A 26968-nucleotide genomic window follows, 5' to 3' on the forward strand; every position below is an offset into this window, starting at 1 on the left:
AGGACGAAGCCCTATTGTGCACCGTTGTTGCAGGCTCCGTTTTGGAAGCTGAGGGAGGAATGTTTGGTGGTGGCGGAAGCGATGTCGATCGAAGTCATCAAACAACCCTGGTAACTGTTATAAACGGGTCAGCCGACATCGAAAAAAAGGGGTTTGGCCTCTTGCGCTCTCTCTCTCTCGCTCTTCACACATTATAATGGGCATTCTTTTGGGGTCCTTTATAGTCGTTACATTTGCAGAGGACGATTTCTTCTTCTTCTTCCTCTTCTCTCCGCTCGTAAAGGAAACGGGGTGAGCAGCAGGAGCTGGTCCCGAATTTCTTCGGGTGCATTCTGGAGGCAAAAGGGAAATCAGAACGATCGGAACAGTGTACCCAGCATAGTGCCGGAGGGCAAACTGATGATGGCAAACAGTGAAGGAGCAGCGCTCTAGAATTGTGTTCTTTCGTTTCTTCCTCTCCCTCTCTCTCTTTCTCCCGCTGTCAAGAAGTCGCAAAGTCGTTTGGTGTTAACCGCGAGGTATGCAATTGCTGACAGAAGTACACTTCAACCTATATATGTACAGTAACTGGGCACAAGGAGTTTGTCCAAGCACACATTTGAATGGTGTAACGTTTTTCTCATCGACTTCAAGTTAGCGCATTGTTTTCAAGTACATTCTGCATGCACAATTCGATCAGACACTTCCGTACCTTGAAAATCCTGGAACAAACTTGAGCACTTCTTGAGACGCGTTCCAAGTTTCGTTGGTTCGTTGTTTTGAGTTTGGTTCGGATAGATGTGATTTTTAATTGATGCGATTAACGTCTCTCCCGGTTCGGCGTCACCGGGATGAACCCACCAACATCACCCGATTGACGTCAATCGCTGGACGAAAGGGGACGGAATGGACTAACATTCTGCATGTGCTACTCGGTTGTGATGTAGCTCTTCTCTCACCTGGAACCTGTTTTAGGTTAGTTTCCAGCATTTTTGGGAAACAATTTGCATAAGCCAGCAGCGGGATCTGTTTCCTGTGCTTCCCCGTTTTAAATTCCTTCCAGCTCCAGAAAAACAACCCGCGGGATCTACCGGGAAGAACAACTTCCAGGTGGTTCGACTTCTGAGTTTCTTCCAATATCTTACCGAAGATACGGCGCAGTTGCGTAGGAAAAACGGAGTCCTCGGGGAAGCACCATCAAACAAACCTAGCTCCAATGTAGGCCAGCCCCCCCCCCCCCCCCCCCCGCCTGGTAGTGTTTCTCCCAGTGTTTCGCAACCATTGTATAACTTCCGCCATCCGAAAAATCAATACGACGACGGGAAACCGCAACACATAACCCTTCCTGCTGCACGAGCGGCGAACGTTGGATGTTGCCAGGTTTAACTGTTGCCCGTTGGGCCTGGGCTGAAAAATCGATACCCATCACCAGGTGCTTGCCATTCGCTTGCCCAAACGGAATGGTGCGGAAATAATACACAAACCTACCATGCCGGAAGGCAGACCTCTCCCCGGTGGGAGATTGCCATCGCAGTTTCGGTAGCCAAGAGTCACGAACTGCAGGCCGAGAGGCCGGGCACTCCCTAATAACTATTGCCCTGTTTTAAAACCCCGAGGTGAGCTTCTTCATTCGCTAGTTATGGTTTTGTTTGAACAGGGTAGAATTAAAACACTTTCACATTATAAGAGCAAATTAAAAGGAAAAAGCTTGAACATTAAAAAGCGGATGGATGTAGTGAAAGTATTGAACATACAAATGGCTTCCAATGAAGAGGAAAACAGACGGAAGCGCCACCACATTTTAACAGCTTAGATAATAATCATGCGCGTTGTTTAAACGACGCTACCGTTCTAACACCCAATAACAAGTGTCAAACAGTCGACCACCTTTCAGTAAAGGAGGCAAGCGAAGAAGATCAACTGTGGAAGATACACTCACACGATCATTACACAACGACACCAACCACTCCTCTTCTACGTCCATTCACCTCTTCAATCGCTCGATCTGGTAGCTGATCAAAATCCGATCATTCTGAACGCACACACCCCTCCCAACCAATCTAAGTGGGCCGGTATGTACACACAGAGCGACACAACACGCACCCAACACCAATACACCCGATCGCGGGAAACACTTGCCACCCCCATGCTTGGGCGGTTGGAAGATGTGTATTCCGGGAATTGCACCCCCCAAACGAACAGTTTCCAAGCCCGTACCCGGGCTCGAACAGGTTCCTTCACCGGGAAGAGATGCATTGGTATTGGTACTGCTCGGGCGCGTGAACAACCTCCCCCCCCGGTAGCGTGCGAAGGTGTGTGGTGCAGATAACGCGGAGGTAAAGCAGCAAAAAATCTGCAATCTACACACTCACACGGAGCTTGTTTTCTCGCCGCCACCGCCGCCATTGACCGGATGTGCCATGGTGGCGGCAGAGCGTTGCCAGTTGACACGCGTTTTGCCTGCTGGCGCGCTGCTGGGAATGCAGGAAGCGTCCAATCCTGTTTCCAGCAGCTTCCCCGCTGGTGTTGAGCATGTGTTGGTTTTTGCAATTTGCATACGCAAAGAGAAGAGGGAAGGTTCGAAGAAAGAAAGTCGTCTATCTCAGCTATCTGTCTTGTCGCGCCACTGTTTTCAAGCGGTCTCTCTTTCACACGCCGCGCTCACAGGGTGATGATGAGATGTCCGCGGTTATGATGCTGACCAATGATGTCGGTGCGGTGCGGTCGGTCGGGAAGCCATGATGGAGGGACGGTGTGTGTGTGTGTGTGTGTGTGTGTGTGTGTGTGTGTGTGTGTGTGTGTGTGTGTGTGTGTGTGTGTGTGTGTGTGTGTGTGTGTGTGTGTGTGTGTGTGAAATGGCGTTAATGTCCGAGAAAGTGACCGAGCAGGGGTGGTGGGCAGCGAAAAGCGTCGAAGATTGTACTGTCGCTTCAAGTTCAAGGTCTTTTTCATTACGGATGCTCTCCACGCGCTCGCTCGCTCGCTCGGTTCGTACGTCCACGCTGGTGTCGATCACTCTTTCATTTTTGGGAGGGGTGCACTGTTGTGAGAAACAGTTGCTACAGTTTTAGATAACACGCCGCACAGAAGTTATTGTTTTATGAATTTCCCCTTCTGCTCTAAATGAAGCGCCGAGATCGCCCAAGACCTAAAACACCAATCCGTTTCCTATTACGTGCAAGTGTGTTTGTGATCATATTTCACGACTTTTCGAGAAAGGAATAAGGAACGTTGATGTGCTGCACATTGCGCTTCCTCACACTCACACAGTGTCGTGATGGATGCTGCAACGGTTGCAGATTGCGCTTTGCTGCCGGCCACAAAACAATAACAGCATGTGCAAAAATCGACAATTTATGTATTTTGACATAAGATTCCTGTTTGTTATTTTTACTTTTCCGCTTTTTTTCCTTCCTCTTGTGCTCACCCACACACGCTGCTGACACACACACACACACGCGACCAGAGCCAGATGCAATTCAGTGCAGAAAATGGTTCTATTTTGGTACGTCTTATCTAATGGTGATTTTTTCTTCTTCTACGCTGCCTCCTCTCTCTCTGCTGGGAGTGAAATAGTGAAAACAGGGAACAAGCAAAAAGACGAGGAACTGACACGCCTTGCTTGCTTCAATCTCTCACATATGAATTATGTACGCGGCAGTAAACGATGTGGAAGATGTCTCATCTGCTTTTTTCTGTCTTGCGAGGGGAGAGAGCGGGTGGAGGGCTCGGAAACTCGGAAAAAGAAATGTATTTCTGCAGTATGTGCAAGGTCTAATCGCTCGCAAAACGGTTAATGGGCGTTTGCGGGGTAGTTTTCTTATTGGATTTTTTTTTGTTTGAGCTCATTAACTCAAACCGACCAAATGGTGACCTCACTTTCGCTCTTCCTTATCGAACGGGCGTGTATGTGGCTGTGTGTGTTTTATACATTTTCTTCGCGTTCTTTACGTTCTGTGCACCGTGCGGAGGCAAATGATTGGTTTTTACGATTCGAGCCAGTTGTGCATCGTGTTTGCTGTCGTTCTTGAGTTTTTTTTTATATTTCTGTTATTAATACTGACCGTTTTACGTCTTTTCCACCTCTTTTCCGCGGCAGAGACTTGTTAGGAACGGCAGCAAAATGCTCCCTCGGGAACGACAAGCAGAGAAGCTCGATCATAACTCATACTGACACGGGGTTTCTGGGGCAATCAGTGTGCGATATTTCTCCCAAAAAACAATTTAGAAATAGAGAATTAGGTCGACTATTGCGGTGTACGACATTTTTGCGCTAATTGCTGGTGACATTGAAGCACGAAGGAACATTGCCGAATGTGTAACTACACTGCAAGTGTTTGTGGTACATTTTCCCCTCGTTTTATTTAAATAAATATACCGACAATCTTCTAACTCCAATCAAACAGCGCTATTTTTCTCCCTTTTTTCCCTGCGATAGTAAACACGCTTCAGTTTTATGTAAAATACTACCGATCGACCATGACCTACCTGACGTGGAGTTTTCTTTTGTCCGACTTACGGTGGCTTTTCTCACTACTTTCCCATAGGTTTGCCATCCATTTCTCGTCTCCCCCTGTGCGCCCATTATTATTATGCTTTCGCTTCGTTTCGTATCGTACCTTTCGATTTGTATGTGCCTGCTCACCCGTTCCGCATGGATGGAGGGGAAAAAGGCCATTTCAGAGGAATGGCGAAGGCTCAATACAACTCCACCGCCGCCGCCGCTGTACGTGTTTAAATTCACTAATCGGGCAATCGGGTGTGCGGTGTGCTTACCTTAGCCACGTATTCGCTGTTCGGTTGGGTGCGATGTTAGGTAGCTCACCCTGCCACCTGCCGCACCACCCACTCAGTACCCACAAGTTAATTGAGCTGATTAAGACAAGCAGAAGCCCTTGAAAATGTTGGTGAAATTTTGCACTTTTAAAACACAAACTAAAACTCCCCCCACCATCAAAGCTGCTCATTTCTCAATCGCAAAACAAAAAATGCCTCAAGAGCAAGAGTGACAATGTTGATCGGTGAAAGAAAAGTTTTGCTTCCAATGGACGCTCCCCGCTTCCTTCCTTCCGAATGCAATCGACGGGCTGGATGTGAGATAATTTCGTGAACGTGCCACTAGCCGAGATTCAATGCTCGTGAAGGTTGGCCACTAAAACGTTCGAACGTGTTTTTTACAATTAGGTTACAAACCGACGGGCGACGGTGACCCTCGGCGGATTGATGGGGTGGATGGGGTGGATGGGGTGGGTGGTGTTTGGATGAGAAAAACAACTCGAACCTCGGTCTCAAGGTTTTAAGGGAAGCCTGGGTGGACGGAGAAATTCGGGAATGTTCAGTGACGATTTGAAAATGTTGCCACAAGAAAGGATTGTGAAACAAGAACAACCATCAAACGCACTAAATTACATCTAGGAATATCAACACTCTGATGGAAAAGCCGTATTTTCCACCTCACACCAAACCTTAACCTCCAACACAATTATTCTTGGCAACAGTTTCCTTCTCGCAAGCTGAGTTTAATCGTAAAAATCAAACAATTTTGCAGTACCATTTCACACACACACACAAACCTCCCGCGTGGCAGCATTTTACTCTTTGCTTTAAAACATGTGCTAATTGTACTCGCTTCAGCACAAACAACAACGCTGCACAGTTGCACCGTTGCACAGTTGTTAGGAACAGGAACTTTAACGTGTCTGTGTGTGTGTGTGTGTTTTCCTTCCCATTCCAAGAAGTCTCGAACAAACCGATGAGCAAAGGGGTGACACAAAACACGGATTGCTCCGCAGCAAAACGCGTCAGCGGATAACCCGGTTGACATTTTGGAGCGATCATGCGCGGGAATGAATGAATTGCTAATGATGCTGCGGCGCTGCAAAGATCGCGCGCGCGCATCGCTTGCCAACTGCATTCCGATGCATCCGTCCAGGCGCCATCGGGAATCGATAGAGAAAGTTACTACCAAGAACCCCGACGGCCGACATTTACCACTCCAAGATCATGATAATAGTAAATGCAACACTGCACTCGCGCGCTTCCAACCGTTCGATAGAGCTGTCAACAAACACCGCACACAGCGCAGGACATCATATCAAAGATTGTTTGCTGTGTGCTTATATAATACGTCACTTTGCCGAGCATAAAAAAGCGCGTGTTAATAAAAACAATTCAGGACAAGGTTGTTAAAACGCAAACAAACAACAACGCGTTTACTACGCGCGCACTTGATTATCCACACACTCGCACACACAGGGTCGTTGTCGCGGGAATGTGTTTGTCGACACCACAATACAATCTCACACATCACATTGGCGGATGTTGGTTGCATACCATCGTAATAAGATGACCACCATTCCATTGAACTCGTAGTCAATCGAAGTTTTTGCCGCAGCACGGCTTCGTGTGCATGCTTTTTGTGCGCAATTAGCGTAGTAAAAGGTGACTGCGCGAAGAATGCGATCGGTAAGCGCGCTGCGCTGTATTCAACAGAGGGGTAGCTCGATCGGATCTCGATCGCATCGTTACAATAATTCTAGTTATTGCGTATTGTGTGTGTCATGTCAAAGTCTCCTACATCTCTGTCACGTGCTTTGAGGGCATAAACCTCTCTTGCACAGCACACCACCTTTATTGCTCCATATTGAGCAACATTTTTTTGGATACACTCTGTTTTGTCAGGTGTTACGAGCCGCTCCTTTGGACGCTTTTCGTACCCCTCTTACTCTACTACCCCTCTTACTTTTCGTGTATCCTCTTGCCACCTGAACACACGCCGTCCACTTATCAACAAAACCTCAATTTTTCGCCGTTCGACTGGACAAATATTTTGCAACTGACCCATTTGCATTACCTTGAGGACGGCGGCGACGGCGTGTTGATCCAGATTCTAAGAAGAGCCGGGAAGAAGGAACAACCCAATCTGGTTCCATGATTTGTCCAATGTCTAGCGAAGCCTCCCGCGTCTCTAAGCCGTTTTGTGTGTACACAGATGACACTCCAGTATTAATCCGTCGGCGACAACGTTACACAGGGGTATGGAATGAGAGCAATGAGCTAGATTTTATCGGGAATTTAGGACGTCGTTTTTCCGGAACACAACCATTCGGTTTGTTCAGTTGTCGTTTTTATTTCAAAATCTTGCAAGCCTTCCTAGGTTGCGGATTTTTCTTTTTGTTTTTGTGTTCTACAAAGTGATCCCATTACACAAGGACACGTGTGGTTAATAATCTTTTTTTGTTGCGCAGCCTTCGCTTTCAATAAACCTCCGAGGCCTTAAATTATTCTCGGAACCTTTATACATGTTCCAGGAACCAGCGTTTTCCTGCAGTTTCTTGCTCTGTTGCTTGGCACACAACAGCACAAAAAATCTTCCGCTAAGTCTTGCAGGCTTTTGCAACTTTTCTCGTGGGAGAGAGCGCATACAGCAAAACCAGGCACACACGACCAACAAAAAAAAACCCGGCCCAACAAAACCCCGTAACACAACTTTTAGAGCTCGAGTTGTCGAGTTCTGCCAAACAAAACTTGGCATTAACTCGGCCGATTTATCAACTCTTGCTCAGGCCCCGGGTAAATCCTGCGAGATTTACCACGAATCAAGTTATTTTCCATTAACATGTGCCGTTGCATAACGAGAGTACCAACGCACACACACGCACACACACACACGAATAAATCCAAACGGGAAGCTCGGGAAGCGCGTTTCTTCGTATTCGTCACACCGTTCGGAGAAAAGCGGACCACGCCAAAGACTTTTCCGTGTGTGCGTGTGTGCAACTTTTTCGCCTTTTCCACCCGGTTACAGCCACAGACCGGAAGCGTTGGCGCTGTATCCTGTGGAGCGAGTCGGCACAATGTGTTACACAGTAAGGGTCATACGAGAGCTGCTGGCGCTTGTCTAACTCTCCTCGGCCACTCGGCGTTTTCCGTGATCATAAATATTAAATGCAACAATGAATGGTCCTTTGGAAGCTCTGCTTTTAGAACCGAGAATGAAGTGTTCGTCTTCAATCACCCACGCCCCCATGGCATGAGGAATTTATATCTAACACGGTGGTGCCATGTCCACTCTACATCAGTAGAGTGAGGTTCAAGACTGTATGATACAGTTCCTGCTTTCCGGTAATTGTTTTCCTTTCCTGAGGCAAACATTTTCCGTGCGCTGAAACACAAAAAAAACGAACGAACTGCGCCAAAGTCCTTGAAGAATGATTCCCACCGGTTCTGCTTTGTGTTACTTTTATGAGGATGCGATTTTTATTATCTTTCCAACCAACTTGAATGAAACTTTCGGGTGTTTCCCCCTTTTTCATCCTCGACCGTTGTCGTAATATGGGTGTAAAACATCCTTTTACATATTGTGACAATTAAAAGCGTCAGCAGCGGAATGATTTTCCGCTTCATTTTATGACTCCCGATTTGTTAACATTTCGGAAAACGGAAACTTCCTATTCTAGTGCGTGCTATTAAACCAACAACCAACAACAGCAACAATGGAAACAGGGAACTCAGGGAACATAAAAACAGTTGCAACAACTTCAGCAGGAAGCGACAAACTTCCCGCGATCGATAAGAAATGTTTAATATTTTTACGACCCACTTCAAGCCCGTAATGTCTGCATCCAGCCCGGGGTTCGGGGAGTTGCAATGCAGCGCGGTTGCAGTTTTTACGACCTTTCTCCGTGCTGCCGCAAGGATGCCGGAGGTTTGTTTTCGGGGTTTTTCGATCGTAAAATCCGTCGCTGCTCTGCCACATATGCGCCTATGGGAAAAAGTGTGCGAATGGCATAAAATTTCGATAATTTATCACATTAAGTGAATGGTTTTTTTCTATCTGTTTGTACGCTTGCATGTAATGAGAAATAACGTCAAACGCCGCTTGTCTCGTTAGCAACCGTCTCGAGACCCCGTCCAAGCACTGGTGATTACGAAGACAACCGGGCCTGTCTGTATATGGCCTGAATCGATCAGCCGACGGAAGCAAAGCCATGCCGCCAACTCGGGCGTTTGCCATATAGAGCAGCGTTTCTTGAAATGCGCCATAATTTTCTCGTTTTTCTCGCGCCACCGCTTAGCCCACATGATCACAAAGAGCTGTGCCGCAAATCAGTTTCGCGCCAACAACATCAGCCCTTGCGAGGCCCTTTAAGATCGCCTCTCGGCGCTAATGAAAAAGCTGAACCAAACTAATGTATCAAGGAACTATTGAAGCTATTAAATGTGTCTTTCCAATACAGCCAAAGTGTGACACAACGCTCCAGAGAACCAACTCGCTCCAATTCTTGTTTTGATGATCAATTTTCATCCCCATGATTTACAATTCCCAATCCCAACCCGAAAACCTCTTCCTCGCCATTTCTCCTCTTCCTGCTTTTACCTTTGCGTAAGTCTCGTCCCGCTCCGACTGTATGGGTTTCCCCCACAACGACAGCGACGACGGTGCAAGTTGCGCAAAAGCCTTCGATGAATGATGGAAATTCTCCTTCCATCGATGTCGCGCGCACTATCAGCACCCTCTTTTCTACCCCTCCCTCTCCTTTTTATCGCAACTGTTACCAACTTCCCCCTCTCCCCGTGTAAAACGCACTTTTTCCAACCCTCCCTTTCGGCCACAAAAGTCCAGCAAACCTGGACCGACCCGGCGGCGAATAATCATTTCAGAAGCGGAAATTTGCATCATTCATTCAAACTGTCGCAATGGTTTGGGGCCGTCCGTTCGCTTTCGGAACCGGTTGTGACGGTTTTTTTTTTGTGTTTGTGTGTCTGTGGCTGTGTGTATGTGCTACAGTCTGGCCCATTGGGGGTACGCCGTCGGTCCGGTTGGTCGATTCGGACTGGTTTGGATTCGGACCGATCGGACCGGCCGCGAGTTTAACGAACGTGACTCCCCAGCCAGGCGGATGGGCAAAGATGGGAAAGAAGAAGGGCGGCATTCGATATCAAAGGAGGGGGGGTGATATGTTTTTATGTTTCTTTTTTTTGCTGTACGGAATGATTCCAGCGGCGACGATCGACGATCGAGCTGGGAGGGAGCAGAGCGTGCGTCGCGTTTGCTCGCCGATGCTCAGCTGTTTGACGCAAAGCTGGCTTGCTCTTATGGTACGGAGCTGTGTTGTTTTTTGCTTCTGCTTCGTCGTTTGCTTTCGTTTGCTAGATTTATGAGCAGGAACGAGAACCATGCACAAGCTCTAATCTGCGGCGATCACGCAACGATGACGTAAAATCGGAGATACGACGCCGCCGCATTACAATGTTGCGCCGAGCGCGCTGTTGGTGTTGATCTCTTTTCTCCCGAGTCTCTCTCTTCCTGTCTGTTGGATAGAATTTGCATTTTTATTGGAGAATCGAACATTTATTCGCGTCATATTGACTTGTTTTCGTGACATTCTTTGCGTCATAAAGCGTTTAATTTGATACAATCTTTCTCTTAATCGTTTTATACATGTAAGAATAGCTTTCCATCAACGAATATCATCTAACTTCCCTTATTAAACCGCTTTACATTCAGCAGGTGCAATCAAAAACCCTCCATACACACATGATACTCAATCGAGCCCCCGTAAGAGGGTAACGGTCACGTTCACATTGCATCGCGGGAACCGGAAAACAAGCGTGCGCGCGCTCGCGCGAGCGCCCGCGTAATCATTTCGCAACATCCGCCGAATCGCATGACGGTGAGGAGGGCCCCCTCCTAACTAGGTGACCACTGACCGGCACCGTCTCGTTGCTTTTTATTTTGGCAATTCACTACACCTCCCCTTCCGTCCCATTTCATTTTTTTCGGCGGGATCAGTTTCGTTTTTTATGAACCAACAGGTGAGGCGGGATTTGGTTGCACACCAAAACCCATCGTGAGAAACGGCGTGATTCATGGGGGGGGGGGGGAAAAACACAGACTCACTGACACACACACAGATAGATGGAGAATCTCACAGTACAGCGACCACAGCGAACATTACATAATATCCGCACGCGGCGTCAACCGCACCAAACACAGCGCCGCGCACCGAGCACTAATCCGAGACATTCCGCAACATTTCACGCAAACAAAGCCGACACATACTCACCCCGAAACAGCAAAGAAGAGAAAGAGCATTTTTATGATACTTTATGGTTTATATGTTTCACATATTCCTGGTAGCATCTGGCCAGCTGTGTGGGTGTGTGTGGGGAGACGTTTGAGGGTGATGATATATACACTCTTCTGTTTAATCTCAGCACAGCACGACGTGCCGATCCCTGCTGCTTCCTGCATATCATTTTGAGACGATTTAGTGGCGGTGATGTATTGCTGAAAGTATAATTATCTTCATTCTCGCTAATAGTAGCTACAGGGTGTGGGGGAGGTTGTTGGGCGTACAATTAGTATACTGTTGCATCGTTGAAATGCCCAACCACTCGCAGCAGACATAGGCAGAGGAAGCACACTCGTAAAGCATTAATCATAATCCGAAACTGCATACCATTCGACGCAGTCGGATTAAAATGCACACATACATGCTAATCGCATCAACACCCTTAATGGGGTGGTAGACACACACACACACACACAGACATAGTGTGCAAAAAACGATGGATCAACGAGTGGATGAGAGTGGATTTTACCATTCGCACAGGGGTGGGAAGTAGCAGAGCAGCAAGGGGGGGTTGCAGCATCATCGCCACTCTTTTCTGGGTCAATGAGGTTGTGGTGGAATGTGTAGCTCTTACTCTCCCTTTCTCTTTCTCTCTTACACACACTCATAAACGTGGCTTTAGTATTCTGCCATCGTATTCTCTCTCTCTCTCTCTTTCCTCCTCTCTTACTTTTTGCACGATCGTACGATCACCCGAGAAGGGGTACGAGAAGAGCGACCTCCCAAAAAGAGGATCGTGATGAATCCCTTCCCCTAGTCGTTTCAACCCTTCGTACAACTCGATTCATAGAAACAAGAGAGAGAGAGAAAGAGAGAAACTCTTTCCGCCAGAGCGAGGGGTAGAATGCACGGGGGGGATATGAAGATGAGCGAGTAATTTAAATTTTAAAGTGTACATAATGGACCCCAGCAGACGGGGGCAATAATGAAATGGATGGCGAGGGGGGGTGGGTTGAATTGGCCAACACAAAAACGAAAAGAATAAACAAAACCGAAAAAGTAAAACGGAAAACGAATGAGTGAAAGATCGCAATGCAAAACGGTGACCAAATTTGGACGGTGTTCGCGCGTGTGTGTGTGTTTTCACGGTGGAAGGTTATGTGATTGAGGAAGGGTTGAATATCTTCTTTTTTGTTGTTGCGCATACGGTACATATCGTTATGTGCATTATTTTCGGTGATTTGTTTCGATTACATTCGGCCTGGCCTGGGCGCCATTTACTGTAATTAAAGGGAAAGGGTTTTTTGTTGTTTTGTTTTACTGCTGTTATTTTCCTCTTTTGCTATGCGAATGAAATGGAAAGTTTTGCTGCAGCGTTGAGGTAATTTATCTATTTTTGTTTTGTTTTAGTTTTATTGCATGGAGTTTTAGAATTTTTATGTAATTTTATGCATTGGGTTAGACCTTTTCACAACTTTTATATAAAAATGTAATCTTCCAAACCAAATCTTGCTGGTGTGTGCAAATAAGGGAAGTAATTGAAACGGGATTACGCTTCCGGGGGCCTTCCTTGCCTACCCTACCTCTGCACTCTGAACCGATTACGTTGCCCACTGCGCAGCACAGGACGTGACGCAATATGGCTTGATGAGCGATGTGTTTTCATTAGCCCGAGATAAAATCTCCCAACCCCACCCGACTAGCACCGCTAGAGCGCGCGATGCAGGGGAAGGCCGACAATAATTTGCGTCCCGTTTCCCTTTCCCTGGGTTGTGTGAGCCGGCAGCTGATTGCGCTGCTCCAGAAAAGTTCTTCGAAAAGTCTGAGAAATTATCCAACTACTTTTGAACTGCAACCATTGCACGCATGATCACCACTTCCGCTTCTATCCGGTTTCTGGCGCCTGTGGCGCTCCGAAAAAAAACATCCTCCGTCCTCAATTCCAACACACACACACAAACTGCATTAAGCAGGAAATTCCATCTCACAACCAACATCCAACATCACATCCTTGGCACAGAAACGCCACGCGCAACAGCACTTCCTCTAACGCGCGCACCCCGGACGTTACCCGGTCGGGAGTGGTAGGCTGAAGTTTGCCGCAACAGTTGCATGCAAACCACCCTACCCCCATCCGCGACACGTATGCACACACAGAGATGCAAGATGTCAGGCTAGATAGCGTCAAGATATACCCCCGGCGTCTAGCGATGCAGTGCAGCGATCGTGTGCGGTGGCGGTCGTGTGCGGTGACGATGTCTTGTAAGTTCCTCCCCTTTCGTCGCCTATGCTACGCACCACGATGGGCGAGAGGGTGCTGCCGAATGCGCTGAATGAAATAACAACCTCACGGCCACCCGGCGGGTCTCCCAACGGTCTCCCAAGATCCCCCACCTGCCCTCCAACGCCGTGGGAGTTCGCTGGTTTGGGAAAGGTCATCGCGACGTATTACGATCGCAATATTTGCGTCAAAAAAAACCAGAAGGGAAGCAGCAGCAGACTTGCGAATGATTTATATTCGCTCGCATCTATGTGCACTCCTGTGATGTGTGCTTTTTGGCAGCAGCAAAAAAAAGTAATCCACACACGCACATACAGAGTGTGCAAAATAGTGTGCGGCGCTAAATTGAGGTAAGTAGGACATGATGCATTTCGAAGCAGCAGCATTAAAAATAAAATCCCCCTCCCCCGCGCACACAAACACGCGCTGCACGCGAATTGGTATGCAAAAGGGGGGGACGAGCGAGGGACCGGTGGTTGTGCGCGTTCGTGCACTTCCGTGCGCAATATGTGTCCTACGCGCGCCCTGCGTCATGCTGCGCACTGTTTGCGGCGTATCGTTGCGCACGGGAAACTCGGTCGGAAATGCATATATGCATCTGCATCTAGTTGGCGGTTGGCAACGGCGAACCGGGTTGTCGAATGAAAGCGAAAGTGACAGAAAGAAAGAGAACTGTCTCTGCTCGAGCAAAAAGACATAAATTTCTAATATTTAAATTGAATTTCTCGTGCTGTGAGTTCAAAACACTGCCGTCTCACGCCGAAGAAAGATGCTTCACACAGCAGGTCGTGTTCTGATTTCTTCGTGGTGATCACCGCAACCGCCTGCCCCCTCGTACACGACCGGTGCCCATTTAATTTGTGACTAATTTAGCCGGCCTTTGTCAGTGTGCAGTTTTGTGCAGCGCTGCACAACGATTGTTCTAGCGAGCGATAGGGAGAGAAGGAGATGGACAGACGTTCTGTACAGGTTGTACGCCCACAATGTATGGCATAAGGGTACGACCCATTACAAGCGCCATACCGATGCGGCCATCGACACCTACCGAATGAGGGGGGTTGTTGAGGGGGTGATGGCAAAAACCACCCACGTTCTACATTTTTTCCTCGCAACTCACTACTACTACTACTACTACTACTATTAAACCGAGCTGTGTCAAAGCGATGATGTGTCAAAGTGACGTTTCGGGTTGAATTTATTCATTCACAAACAAACACACACTCGCAGTGTGACATCAGGAAGTTCACCAATCGTGAGGTAAATGGTCGTCGGTATGGACAGCGGAAGTGATAAACAATGAGCTCGGAAATGGTTCCACACACAAGCGGCACACACAAACACACTCTCATACAAATCGAGAACTCGCTGTCATTCGGAATGGGCTTTAAATTTACATCGTTTTCGCGGACATTGCGTGTGTTTGTGTGTCTTGTGGACATATTTATCACCTCGCCGGCGCTCACAAACAAACCGAAGCAATCGAAGCGGAACAGGTTCAGCAAAACAGCCTCAGAGCGGATAAGAGAGAGAGAAGGTAACAAAGCGGATCAGATGTCAAACCCAGCACCACCCCGACCGAAAAACACAATAACTTTTAATCAGCAATCATATTTTCTACTGACGGTTGCGTTTGTGTAAATCTATAATTAACCTGGCTGCACAATGGCCAATGCACCACTCTTGAATTCAATCAACACACTCTCAACAAGCGGTGACTTCATCGCGCCTGACAATGAACTCGGTGTTAAGGGTCTTTTTGCTTTAAAATTGCACACAATCCTAACGCCAACGAAACCAGGGGCTGTCATCAAGTGCAGTTCTTTATGTGCGCCACTCTTGCCATTTTCCTTTCACTCACGTGCCGCTCATTTGCGCAGAATGGCAGCGGGCGTAATCCTGCTGCAGCTTATCAACGGCCATCTAAAATTCTGGACGGATGCCCGAAGCCGTTGTACATTTTATGGGTCCGTTTGCATCCCCCGACTTGCCACGTCTGCTGCCAAAGAGACGTGAAGAGATGCACTTTGCACTCGCGAACTTTAGCCGCTTCTGAAGCTTCAGACTCCAATGTCTCTCGCGCTGGAAACTGTAAAATGTGGACATGCCATAAAGCGTGCAGCTTTACTTTCACTTCTATCTACTGGAGCATATGCTAAGCTTTTTACCATTTCATGCCAGAATGCTCTTTCATTTTGGAACTCAGCCCAATACACCACACAGGACCTCGAGAGTTGGAGGTACGCTACAAGGTTTTTCTGGGCCTGGAGACAAGCATCGGCACTCTAGACTGCACTATCTTGGTGCTCGGTCGAGTGAAGGCTAACGCCGATGTCAATGGCCACGCGAAACGGGAGCGCCTCCGCCGTTCGGTCCCCCCCAAAGTGCATCAGGACATTCAGGACTGCTCGGTTACGACTCTTTGTTGCTACACTCTAGCACGCCAGACAGTATGGGAAAAGCACTCCCCAATACACACACAGACAGTTTGTGTGACTTTTCCCTTTTTCTTTCGCTGAAAAGGGAAACGAACCATTCGGGGAGGTAGTTTACGATTTTGGGAACAACATTCTAGCTCGGCGGTCGGTTCGTTTAGCCTTGCGTCGTACCTTCCCCAGCGTGTTTTTGGGTGGTTTGCTAGTGAAGTTTGTTTTAATTATTTATTCAGTGTTTAATTAAACAACAGCACTCTACCCGGCGCTCTGCTGCTGCTGCTGGTGCAAATTGGTCCTCCCGGTTGTTGGCTTGCCGGTGGTAGCAAGCGAACTTGCGCATCGATCGAAATGGGTTGTTTTTGGGATGGGTTCGAAATGGTTATGCTACTTTACCCGACGCTCTTTGCATGGCATGGTAAATTCCACAGAACGTCTGCGAGAGATTCCCGTCCATTTTGAACTATTCCAGTATAGATCCCTATCACAGCTGGACGATAGCTTCAAAGTTTGCTTATGACGAGGCCTTAGTGAGAGCAGCAAATCAAAACTAACAGACCAATTATTACCACACACTGTAACACTGTTCAATTGCCATTCCAAACATGCGCTCCAAACACAACCCTTCTGCTACCCAACATTTCCACTATCCCGGCAGCGGGGTCCAAGTCCATTTAGGGCGACCGGGTTTTGGGCCTGGCTACGTAACGAGATCGCAATGTCGCACATAAATGTCACCACTAATTACGAAATAAACTCCGCTTCGTGTCTGTAGCCGAGGGATCTTCAAAAATTCCAACCACTCACACTCAAAGTGCGTGCCCAAACGATGTCCGGATTGGGGAAAAGGAGGAAGCAAATGGACACGAAGAATTGGGTCGATAAATCAATTCGGGCTTCCAAAACCGGCAGCTTGTGCGTCGTCTGACGAAGAAGGACTACAAATGACGTAAAAAAACAAACACACACACGCGCGCCTGAGGCTGATCGTGGGGGCCCTCAAAAATGATACCCGTGTCACGATCGACCGTGATCGTATTACGTCAAAAAAAACGTATTAAAATGCTTTTTGACAACTCGCTTGTTGTTGTGGGAGAGTGGGAGGGAGAAGGCACGAAGTCGGTAGGAGATTACGTGCCCGTTGGTGTGACACTTGGTGTGTAAAGCAAAACAAACAAACAAACAAACAGACAAACAACCGTGTAGCACAGAAGTAGGAGGCCCACGCGAATCGCCCTACGTGCTCTCCTCCAGGGGTGTAGCTCTCCCGGTGCTGTGCTACACAGTGTTGTAGCGCACAATGAAGCAAACGATAAACTAGGTGACGAAAGTGAAACTGTTCGATTAAATCAACAGCAACGAAGAGGAGGTGCAAGGGGGAGGGGGGGAGGATCTCAATTAAATGCTATTCACCTCTGCCATGGGGAAGCGACACACAATTGCTGCACGGGCAGTAAACAAAGATGGCGCTGATGACTGATGACAGACGCGCAAGCGCCATCGCAGCAAACCGAACCGATCGACGATCGACAAGTGTTTGTGCGATCACTTGCAGCAAAAAAAAAGGCTCCAACAAAACGGGGTGGAAAGGCGAGAAAGTTTTCCTCCTGCTTTTGTTGTCGATTAGTTTTGCTGCACTTTGCAAGTGGCCACAATTTGTGTGTGTGGCTATGGGGAACACAGTAGTAGCCCCCACCGTTAACGAGCGAACTATCCCATTCGATTGTGCGCTGATGCTGGTTAGGAGTTTAGAGTGGGTGAAGGAAAGGGTGTGAGTGCGAGAGGGAAGGTTCGCGGTGGGGGCGACACACTGTTCGGTCCGCGCCACACTCCCGCGGTAGTTGTGTGGCGGACGCAACTGAGCAAGCCTACAATCTGGGTCAAGGCTTAGCGCGCGGCTCAGTGTGTTACAACAAGGTATACATAAATAATAGCGCCGCCATCACGGATGGGCTGCCTCGCTCCGCTGTCTTGTGCCTCGAGACGTGTGTGTGTGTGTATGTCTCTCACTCTCACGTCCGCATGTGCAACGTGTCCGACCGCTGCGCGAGAGACGGATCTTTCCTACCGGGTGACTACTATTATTTGTGGAAGTTCCGGAAGATACTACCCCTCAGGTGGAGCGTTGGTGGGTCGGTTGGGCGGTCGGTGGTTGCTTGCTGAAATAACATCAACACACCAGTCAACAAACAACACACGACACACGGAGAGCGGGTTGGTTCACATCGAGCAGCAGCAATTGTGAATCGATCAGTGCGAAGAAGCGATGAGTCTTTTGCTCTGGGTCGTGCAGCATCGAGACATTAGACACATTACCTTCGCAAGCTTCTAGAAAGGCTGTTCGTAGAGGGATGAAGCGGGGATGTCTTGAAAAACAGAACCAACATCACAACGACAACGATGACGCCGGGTGAAGCAATCGATACTCTCAACCGTGCGCTCTAAGCCGGGGAAGAAGCACGGATGACAGTGACAGTTTGGGGAAGCTCCTCCGTACCACAGGCAAAGGGTCTCTTCTTGATGCGATCTGGTTCGCTCCCTTCCTATTGTTTCTCAACCACGGCCGCTGTCGTACCACGGTGGAACTGCGGGCGGTGAAAACCGGAGGAGAAAAAAGCATTAGCCACAGCACAAGTGACATGCTTTTCGTCGGTTGCTTCACACAACCTGTCTGTCAAGTTGTGTTGCCTCTCGGATCGATGGAAGCCGGTTCGGTCGACCTGTCAGCAGCTCACTAATGTTGCCTGAAGGCGCAAGTGAAAGAAAGAGATAGAAAAAGAGGGTGGAAAATAACGTTTAACATTCTGCAAACGGTTCGTCTTCTGGGCCGTTTGACTTTCCCTTCCGACATTATTGGACATTAGACGGGGCACAAACAACAACAACAACATGCTCCGGTATCTTCATCCTGCACAACTGCTCACCTTCAGTACAACTTCCTTGAGGGTGACACCGTGGCAAACACACTTACAAAAAACGAGGCCTTCCGGAGAAGAAATCTCCTCCGAGTCAGGTGCTGTAGCGTACAAAATCTCATTACGATAATGGTAATCATATTTCTTCGCCCGCCCCGCCAGTTCTTATACCGGTTGTAATTGTGCGAAAGGTGAGAGAGTGAAACTCTGCCAATCGAGGTTGACAGTCGGGTTGAGCCGTGTAGAAAAGAAAGTCGGAAGTCGGCAGTGTCCGCACCAGCCAGACCAGTTTCGCGTGGCACGATAGGCCGAGAGTAGGCCAAGGTTAATCGCGTCGACTGCAACCCGCCACGGTCCACGGTTGGGGTAGGTTGTTGCGGTTCCAGGTTCGGATTCCATTTCACTTTGGACCGGACTGAGCCAAACAGTGGCGTTGGAACACGGAAACGTCTCATTGCAGCGACAGTGTGAAGTTTTTGTTTTTCAGACATCGTTGGGATTTTCCAGACACGCTGATTCTCGGAACAATCATTTGCAGTGATGTGACAATGTTTGAGAAGTGAAGACGAAGTGATTGGAGCTCGTTGACACGTATTTCACGTTCTGATCTCATTGGCTGGACACTGGACAAACCCCAACGGAAGTTGTGAGATAGCTCCAGATACATCTAAGGCAGCTCTGTACCCAACAAACACTTCCTGAACATCGTTGCCATGGCTTCTATTAGCAAGATAATTTATGTCATCATTCACTCCCCTATTAACTCTCCATTCAGCACTCCTCCGGACGCCTCAAGATGTCACAATCTTCTGGTTATCGCACGAAAAATACACCTCTTTGCTTTTTTTGTTTTTGCTACTTCCATTATCTGCCGGCATGTTTACGCAAGGGCATATCATGGTGTAATCTCCCAACCAGCGTCGTACCAAGCAATGGGAGAAGAGGAAGAGCCCATGAAAAAGCATGTCCTTACAAATCGGAATTCAATTCGGGCATTATCTTCCTTCCCGGACGCACAACATCCTCGTAATTTAACCGTGCCGTGCAGGTTTCTTCATCCCTAGTTTTTTTTATTAACTCCAACCCGAGCTGTCTTCCGGCTTTTCGGCAAAAGGCTTTCACCAACACACAGTGCCAGCCATAGCCATTGCTCCACACATTCAAAGCGTCTAGCCGTATTGATCCGGCTTTCCACAATCGGCTCGACAGTCCAGCTTTCGGAAAGGACTCGTCGGCCCGAGCACACTATCAGTCTGTATTGGTGTCACGGTCCCTCCCCAAGAGGCCCCAAGCCAGAGGCTTTGGATAGACAGCATTTTCGGCAGACCACTCTCTCTCTCTCTCTCTCTCTCTCTCTCTCTCTCTCTCTCTGTTTCTCTGTTTCGCGGAACTCGCCATTCTTTGATACCACCGCATCACAGCTGTTTCCTGGATGCGCCCTTACCCGCACCGCAGCATTTGTCGGCTCGTTTTCACCTACTAAATTATCCACGCCGGCTGAGTTCCGGACCGCTACTTTCACTCTTGATGAGTGCTCGGGTGGGTACAAAAAGGAGTAGCCATCACGGTCACGAGCAAGCTAAGCGAAAGCGAAAGCAACCGAAACTCTCCGGAAGTTCCGGCACACGAGCGTCGCACTCACGAGAGTTGGAGCCATATTTCCCACGAACCGTATTAACAGGCCTCCTGCGAGGAACGATTTCCACCTGTTAGTGACAGCCGTTAGCCTTCCTCACTGCTCCATTCACCTCACCCGCTCAACTTCAACTCCACGGTCCATATTTCTCTCACGCCGGCAAAAAAGGCAGGCACTTCTCTCCGACCGCGCCAGGCAGCAGTAGAACAGACAGTAGCAGCAATTTCCGGAACACCGGGCGCTGTGGCGTTGCGACGGTGATTAATAAAAAATGTATGAACAAACGATATGATGGGCAAACTTTTCATCATATTTAGGCAGCGGGTTGGTGAATATTTATGACACTGTTATGCAACTTGCTTCTACTCGGAAAATGGTTTGCGCTTTGCGGGTAGGTTGGGATGTTTTACACAAGCATTTATCAGCGCTAAACTTTCCCCCCCCTAAAAACAACCTCCCGCAAAATGAACAATCAAACCCAATGGCTGGCCTATCTCAGTCGCGGAAAAGCCTTCTGCTTCTGCTGTCTCTTCTCTGCTTGCGGGGAAAATCAATATCCACTGCTCACGGTCACGCGACCGTGGCACACAGAACAGCCAGAACCGGCTGGAAAATTTCCACCACAACCATCTGTTGCTCCGTACGTACGGTCGGTCGAATTCGTTCTCGGGCTTATGCTAATGGTCTCTTCGCTAGATCCGCCGCTAAGCCTAGCATAAAAGGCGTATGTTGTGTGCGTTTGGCGGTGTTTGGCGACCGGTTTCCGAGAAACACACACGCCGGTGCGTATGTCGATCGATTAAAGCTTTGCTCCAACGCCACAAATTGAACCTCATAATGCACGGGGAAACGTTTCGGCTCTGGCCTCTCTAGAATCTCTTTCGTTCTGATGAGGTGAAAATTGGTAAAAACAGTTTAAATTGTTTACAAACGATCAACATTAGCTAACCAACATTCACGTGCAACGTATTGAGTTCACTTGCCCAGGGTGAAGGAGGGAGCGCTTAGACGAGTTTGGAATCTGTTGATCTTCAATCAATTTTCCGCAACGCTCATCGACTTTTCCACCATCGAGGGTGGGGCTCGTGTTTTAGGCTTTTTTTCTTTTGGGAGTCACTCGTTGTTCCTCTCCCTCTCTCTTTCTCTTGCTCAGCTATATGCGTCTTCTCGCTCTTGTCGGTGGTTAGAAATCGAGGTTTTTCTCTCTCGAAGTTTCTCGTTCCGGTTGTGTCAGACAGCGTGGGGTGGGTGTAAGCTTTTACGTAACGTTCGTAACGCCGCAACATCTTTGTGATAAGGGTGTGCTGGTTAGGCGAGGGAATCCCGAAAACGGAAGGTTAATGCACGAACAATTTCAATTGAGCTGTCTGCTCTGGTCATTCTTTTGAGGTTTGTTTTTGGAGCTGTCACTTAGATGGTTGTGATAGATTTATTTGCGTTCTTGGTGTGCAAATTGGAACAAAATTTAGTGAAAAATACTTCAAGTAGAGAATGGAGTTGTCTTTATCATTCTGTAACATCATTCCAAGCTTCAACAGGCTTCACTGAATGTAATTTTCTTCTCAAAATCCATTAAACCCCGTCGTGCATGCACAACACGTTCGATTCTCACTTGTAAACTGTTTTGCCGGATCGTCATCGCCCCCGGGGCAGTCCTTCAAACTGTCCACGACCGGAACAGACCTTCGATTCTATCGGCTACGAAAGTCACGAAACACGGCGTGCCTGTGCCCTCGGCAGCTGCTTTTACCCACTGATAAACCCCTGGTCTCGATCGTAAATCGAATGATCTCAACTCTGACTCTGACTCTCCTCTCTACTTTGCTTCTTCCTTCACAGTGGACACCGAGATACCGATCCTGCCGCAGTCGCCGAGCCCGCCGCCACAGCAACGGTCCTCCCTGGCCGGTGGCCAGTCGCAGCAAACGGCCAGCCTGCTGGCCAGCACGTTACAGCCGTCCCAGCAGCACAGGCCCCTGCTCCACGGGCTCCTCAGCGGTACGCACCTCCCGCAAGGGCCGTACCACCGCGGCTACAGCACGTCCAGCACAGGTTAGTGAGCCCCAGTGATGAATTCCAACGTTTGCTTGCTTGCTTGTTAATTTGTCGATGTAGCATCTTCACGTGTCGTTGTTTTTTACACTCGATTTCCTCTTTTTTATTTGAAACACGTGTGCACAAAGTTACGCGTGAAGCTGCAAGCTGCTGAGTTAGGTTAAAAATAGAACAAAATATCACGTGAAATTTTAAATGCTCGTGTAAGATGTACGCTGAGCCTTGCAGCTTCACACTGGAATGAAATCATTTTCTTCTCATTAATTAATGCACTTTGTTTCCGTGTTCTTCTCACATTGAGTAAGAGTTCGTTTTTGAGTTTTTTTGCTTGAATTTCAATTTTAAATAAATAATAAATTGACATACAATGTAGATATCTGTAACTAAACGAAGTTCCTGAGACGCAATAGGCATTCTCCTTACCACCTAACTAACCACCTAAGAGCACTCCTCGGAAAAGAGCAAACCTAGCGCTCATTGCTCATCCTTTGGCGCCTCAAAATCCTAGTTAATTTTAAACAAAACAATCAAAAGAACGCTCCGTATCCGTACCGGAACGCATCTTTCTGTCGCAAAAGAAAAAAATGGAAGCAACTAACAACAAAAAAGGCAGACCCCCTTCTTGTTTGTCCTTTGGCTTTCGGTTGCGGTTGCTGTGCCGTCAAGTTTCACGCAACTTTTCCACCAAACAAAACGTGCGCTCACACTCGCGCGCGCTCGCGCAAAAGGGGCAGGGAAAAGGATTCGGTTCGATTTCGGTGCCAGGAGACCGGGGGGTTCGTCAAGACGCCCAGGATAGCCCGCGTGTCGGTCACCGTTTTCCGGGATGAAGAAGACGAGCAGCAGGATGATGATGAGGATGAGGATGATGATGATGGGCTGTCTTCGGCCACACGGCACGGCATGTCGCCACTTACGCGCGATTCCGGTGCGCGATACCGGGCCCCGGGAACGGGTTTTCCTTCTGGACTCGATGGCTATTTACTTGCATTGTTCATTTGTTTCTGTTCGCGTTGTGCGTCGTTCCAGTGGATGTTTACCTGCACATCGCCCGGTTGCGTGTCGGGTGAAGAACCGGTGGCTGCAAGGGTGCATGTCCCCTTCTTCGCTCGTCAATCGGCGCCGTATGTTGATTATGTGGAATTATTACACATGACGAGTTGTAATTATGAGACGCTCCGGCTAACGCGAGCACGTCGCGTCACGCGGATCCATCAAAATATTCCCGGATTTCGTCGTTGGTTTTTTTATTAATGGTGACCAGTACTAGGTTTTTCCATTTTCCTAAGCTTGGTTCGGTGCTCTACACAAACACAGCGGGAGAAAGACACCCTTTGCCGTGATCCGTGCACTGATTTGTTGTTGTTTGTTTGCCTTCTCGCTCTCTCTCTTTCTCTCTCTTTCTATAGCCCGAGAGTCCCGAGAAATGGTGCAGAAAGTATTAAAGAAAAACGCGATCGCGACCTTTTTATTCCCCCCTAGCAGAACGGAGGCCGCGGACAACCGCGCGAGCTGAGAAACTGCTGGAGGAATTTTAAAAATGTCAACAAGCAAGCAAAAAAAACAACATGGCTTCAAAGGGAATGCGTTCTTCTCCGTAAGATTTACGAGCAAACAGGACGAAAAGGAATATCCGCGTGAAAGAGAGTGATAGAGAGAAAGAATAAACACAACGGGTTTGCCGAGAAAACTCCCAATCAAAAAAATAAAAGGTAGCGGTAGTGACCATTATGAAACCGGAAGTATCTTTGGTCCTATAGAAATCGGAACCCATCAAGCAGAAGTCAAGGGAGCGAAGGATCATCTCTGAGCGAAAAAAAAGTGATGGTAGAAGAAGAAGAGGAAGGGAGCAATAGAAATGCAAATCGGCACACTAGAAGTCCTTTTTTTTCTTTGCTCCGCCGTGCGGCAGTTATTGTTCACGGCCGATCATTCTTGCTTGACGACGGTAGCCGACGGGTCGAGACGACTCTAAATGGACGTGGACGATGCGGTTGGATTGAATTTATTTATTTTTATATGAGGAAATAAAAATGTAAAGCGTCACAGGGACAGGAGGAATGGGGAAGAGGGGCATCAGAGCAGAGAAATTTCACATCTTAATGGAATGCATGTACGAGGAAACTGACTACAAAAAAGGAGTGGTAATTAGAAGCTGGAATACCTAGATGATGCGTCATGAGTTTCTTGCCAAAATGCAGCCTTGAATTGGAAAGGTTTTGGAGTAATAAGACATATCCTTCGAGGAGATATCATTATTGACAGCTGTCAATATTCTCAGTGATGACAATACATTGAATATCCTGAAGATCTGAAGAGTTATTCAATCTTACAAATCCTCAATCTCCCCTAAGCCTGATGGACAACGATTCTAAGCCATCATAATGCAAGCACGATGGAAGGGTCACATTTCACCCCACCCTCATGCGCCATTATTGCAACGTCTGCAACATTCTCTCCTCCCCCCGCCCACGGAACTGTTGACTCATCATGCTGCAAATCATGGAGCAACCGCAAAACCCGCAACTAAATTGCAAACTAATGCTGCAAATCCTCTCGAAAAACGCGTGAAAAAGGGGTTTTTCTTCCATCGAATTGCAGCTTTCTTACTTGATCATCCCAAATCAATATTTTCCCAACAGATGCCTTCCCAGCAGCTGCGCGCACCGCAAACGGCATGCAGCAATGCAACTGGACGCTTGATGGAACCCAAAATTTGCTTACTGTGTTGTGTGGGTGTGTATGCACAAAAAGGGGAAAAAAGCGTTCTGACACAATCTGACGACCGATTTTGACCCTTTCGCATCAATTGAGTAATCAATGCGGCATTGTGCGTGCGCGCGCGGTCTGCGGTAATGTTTGTTCCATCATCATGGCGAGCGGCTGGCAGCTGCAGCGTGGTGACATTGAAATAGGAAACCCCCTTAGACCCATGAAGGATGCCGCTCATCTGTTACTGTCAAAATCGTTGCCCCGTGTGTGACTCAATCCACGTTAATGTGGCACGTGGATTGAGTCACACAAAGGCGTTCTTCGGTTCTTCGGCCGTTCCTTCTATGTTGCTGCTGCTGATTATTGATCCCATTTTTATTCCGCCAGAATAAAAGCCCAATTCTCGGCTAATCCTTTCTCTCGCTCTCTCTCTATGTGTGTGTGTTTTGTTCTTCGCTTCACAATGATCGACGAAAGCTTGGGTTTGTGCGTTTGTGCAAGCGAGATTCCGGGATAAACATTTGGCTAATAGTAGCAACCCCTTTTGTGTTGCGAATATGTGAATGAAAGCCATGCAAACCCTGCTTCATGTATCCTTCTTTTCCTTTCGTTTGGGACCTTTCGGACACACTTTTGTGGTTGCAAATGGTTGCAACACCGCGTCATGCCGCGTCAACTGCATGGTGCAACAGATATGCTCTTCACTCGAAATTCTTCAATAGCAGCAAGCACACCGAAACCGATTGGAGAGGATTTTAATCTTTAACCATGCCGAATGAGGGCGGTCTGAAAAAAAGGGACCACAATGCCGCCGAGGAAAAAGGGATGAAATAGGTAGCAAACTATTTACCCAGACACAGCACGGAGCAGATGCATGCATTGTTGATTGTTCCTGCAACTCCAACCCCGCCAACCGTACAGGTGAAGCGAAGGGATCAAGGGCAAACAAATTAAGAGCTGCAGTGCAAACAATCCGAAAACGCTGAGGAGGAGGACCTTATTTGCACATTGACCAGCGGGTGTCATAAGTTCCACTAGGTCCTATTTCACAAGCACAAGCTGTACGGTTTCACGTCATAGGGAATCTTCAACCTTTTCCCCTTTTTTACCCCGTCAGACAAGTTCGATCGATGATGCAAAGTCTGTCTTGTGGGAAGAGAACGAACGAGGCGGAAGAAATAAAAACCTTACCATTTTTTGAGGTTTTTTTGGTCGGACGATGAGGAGATAAATATTTGAAAGCTCTCTCGTCTTCGGGCGACCTTGCGAACGGAAGATGCCCTGTCCCCACCTCTTGCACTGTGCTGTCCGACACAGCGGGGAGGGGTATTTTACATAACTTTCACTGTCTCCCCACCCGTCTTCTTGTGCCGATTTGCCTGTACGCACGTGGAGGAAAAGCGCCCGATCGTTTGAAGTGAACAGTGAGCCGGCCCCATGCATGAGTCATGATGGAAAAGGTTTGTTCCGGCACACTCTCCTTCTTCCGCATGGCATCGTCTGCGATACATCCTTTTCTGTCCGTCCGTCCGGGGTGGAACGGTTGAGTGTCCGCTTCTTCCCCCTACACCGCAGGACATTACGCGGGGGTCCTTTCTTTGGGACACACTTTGGTCCTCTTGAAATCACCGGCGCACCCGAATGCCGGAAATCGTGTTACACACACACACTCTCTCTCTCTTTCTCTCTCTATCTCACTATCTCCCCGACTGGAGTGTTCATCGCACTTTGTTTTATTATCTGCTGGACAGCCAGGAGGGTGGCAAAAGAGAAGGAAAGAGCTTCCGGTTGCTGGGGCTCCTTGGAAGTTCCCCGGAATAGGTTTCAGCATCTTGTGCGCAGTGAAAGCTTTTCCTGAACACACCGGCACACAGTAGGCTTTG

General features: G+C 48.1%; 1 protein-coding gene across 2 annotated transcripts in view; it reads left to right on the forward strand.

Moving 5' to 3' along the window:
• The window catches only part of LOC3290353 (ecdysone-induced protein 74EF), a 212501-nt gene that overhangs the window by 163628 nt on the left and 21905 nt on the right, over window positions 1–26968 (forward strand). For both annotated transcript variants that reach the window (XM_061648487.1, XM_061648486.1), the window contains one exon: window positions 22158–22370. In XM_061648487.1, the coding sequence (XP_061504471.1) occupies window positions 22158–22370 (213 nt within the window). The remainder of the gene's footprint in view (window positions 1–22157; window positions 22371–26968) is intronic.

This window comes from Anopheles gambiae, chromosome 2 (genome assembly GCF_943734735.2).
Source record: "Anopheles gambiae chromosome 2, idAnoGambNW_F1_1, whole genome shotgun sequence".
Classification (NCBI taxonomy): Eukaryota; Metazoa; Arthropoda; class Insecta; order Diptera; family Culicidae; genus Anopheles; species Anopheles gambiae.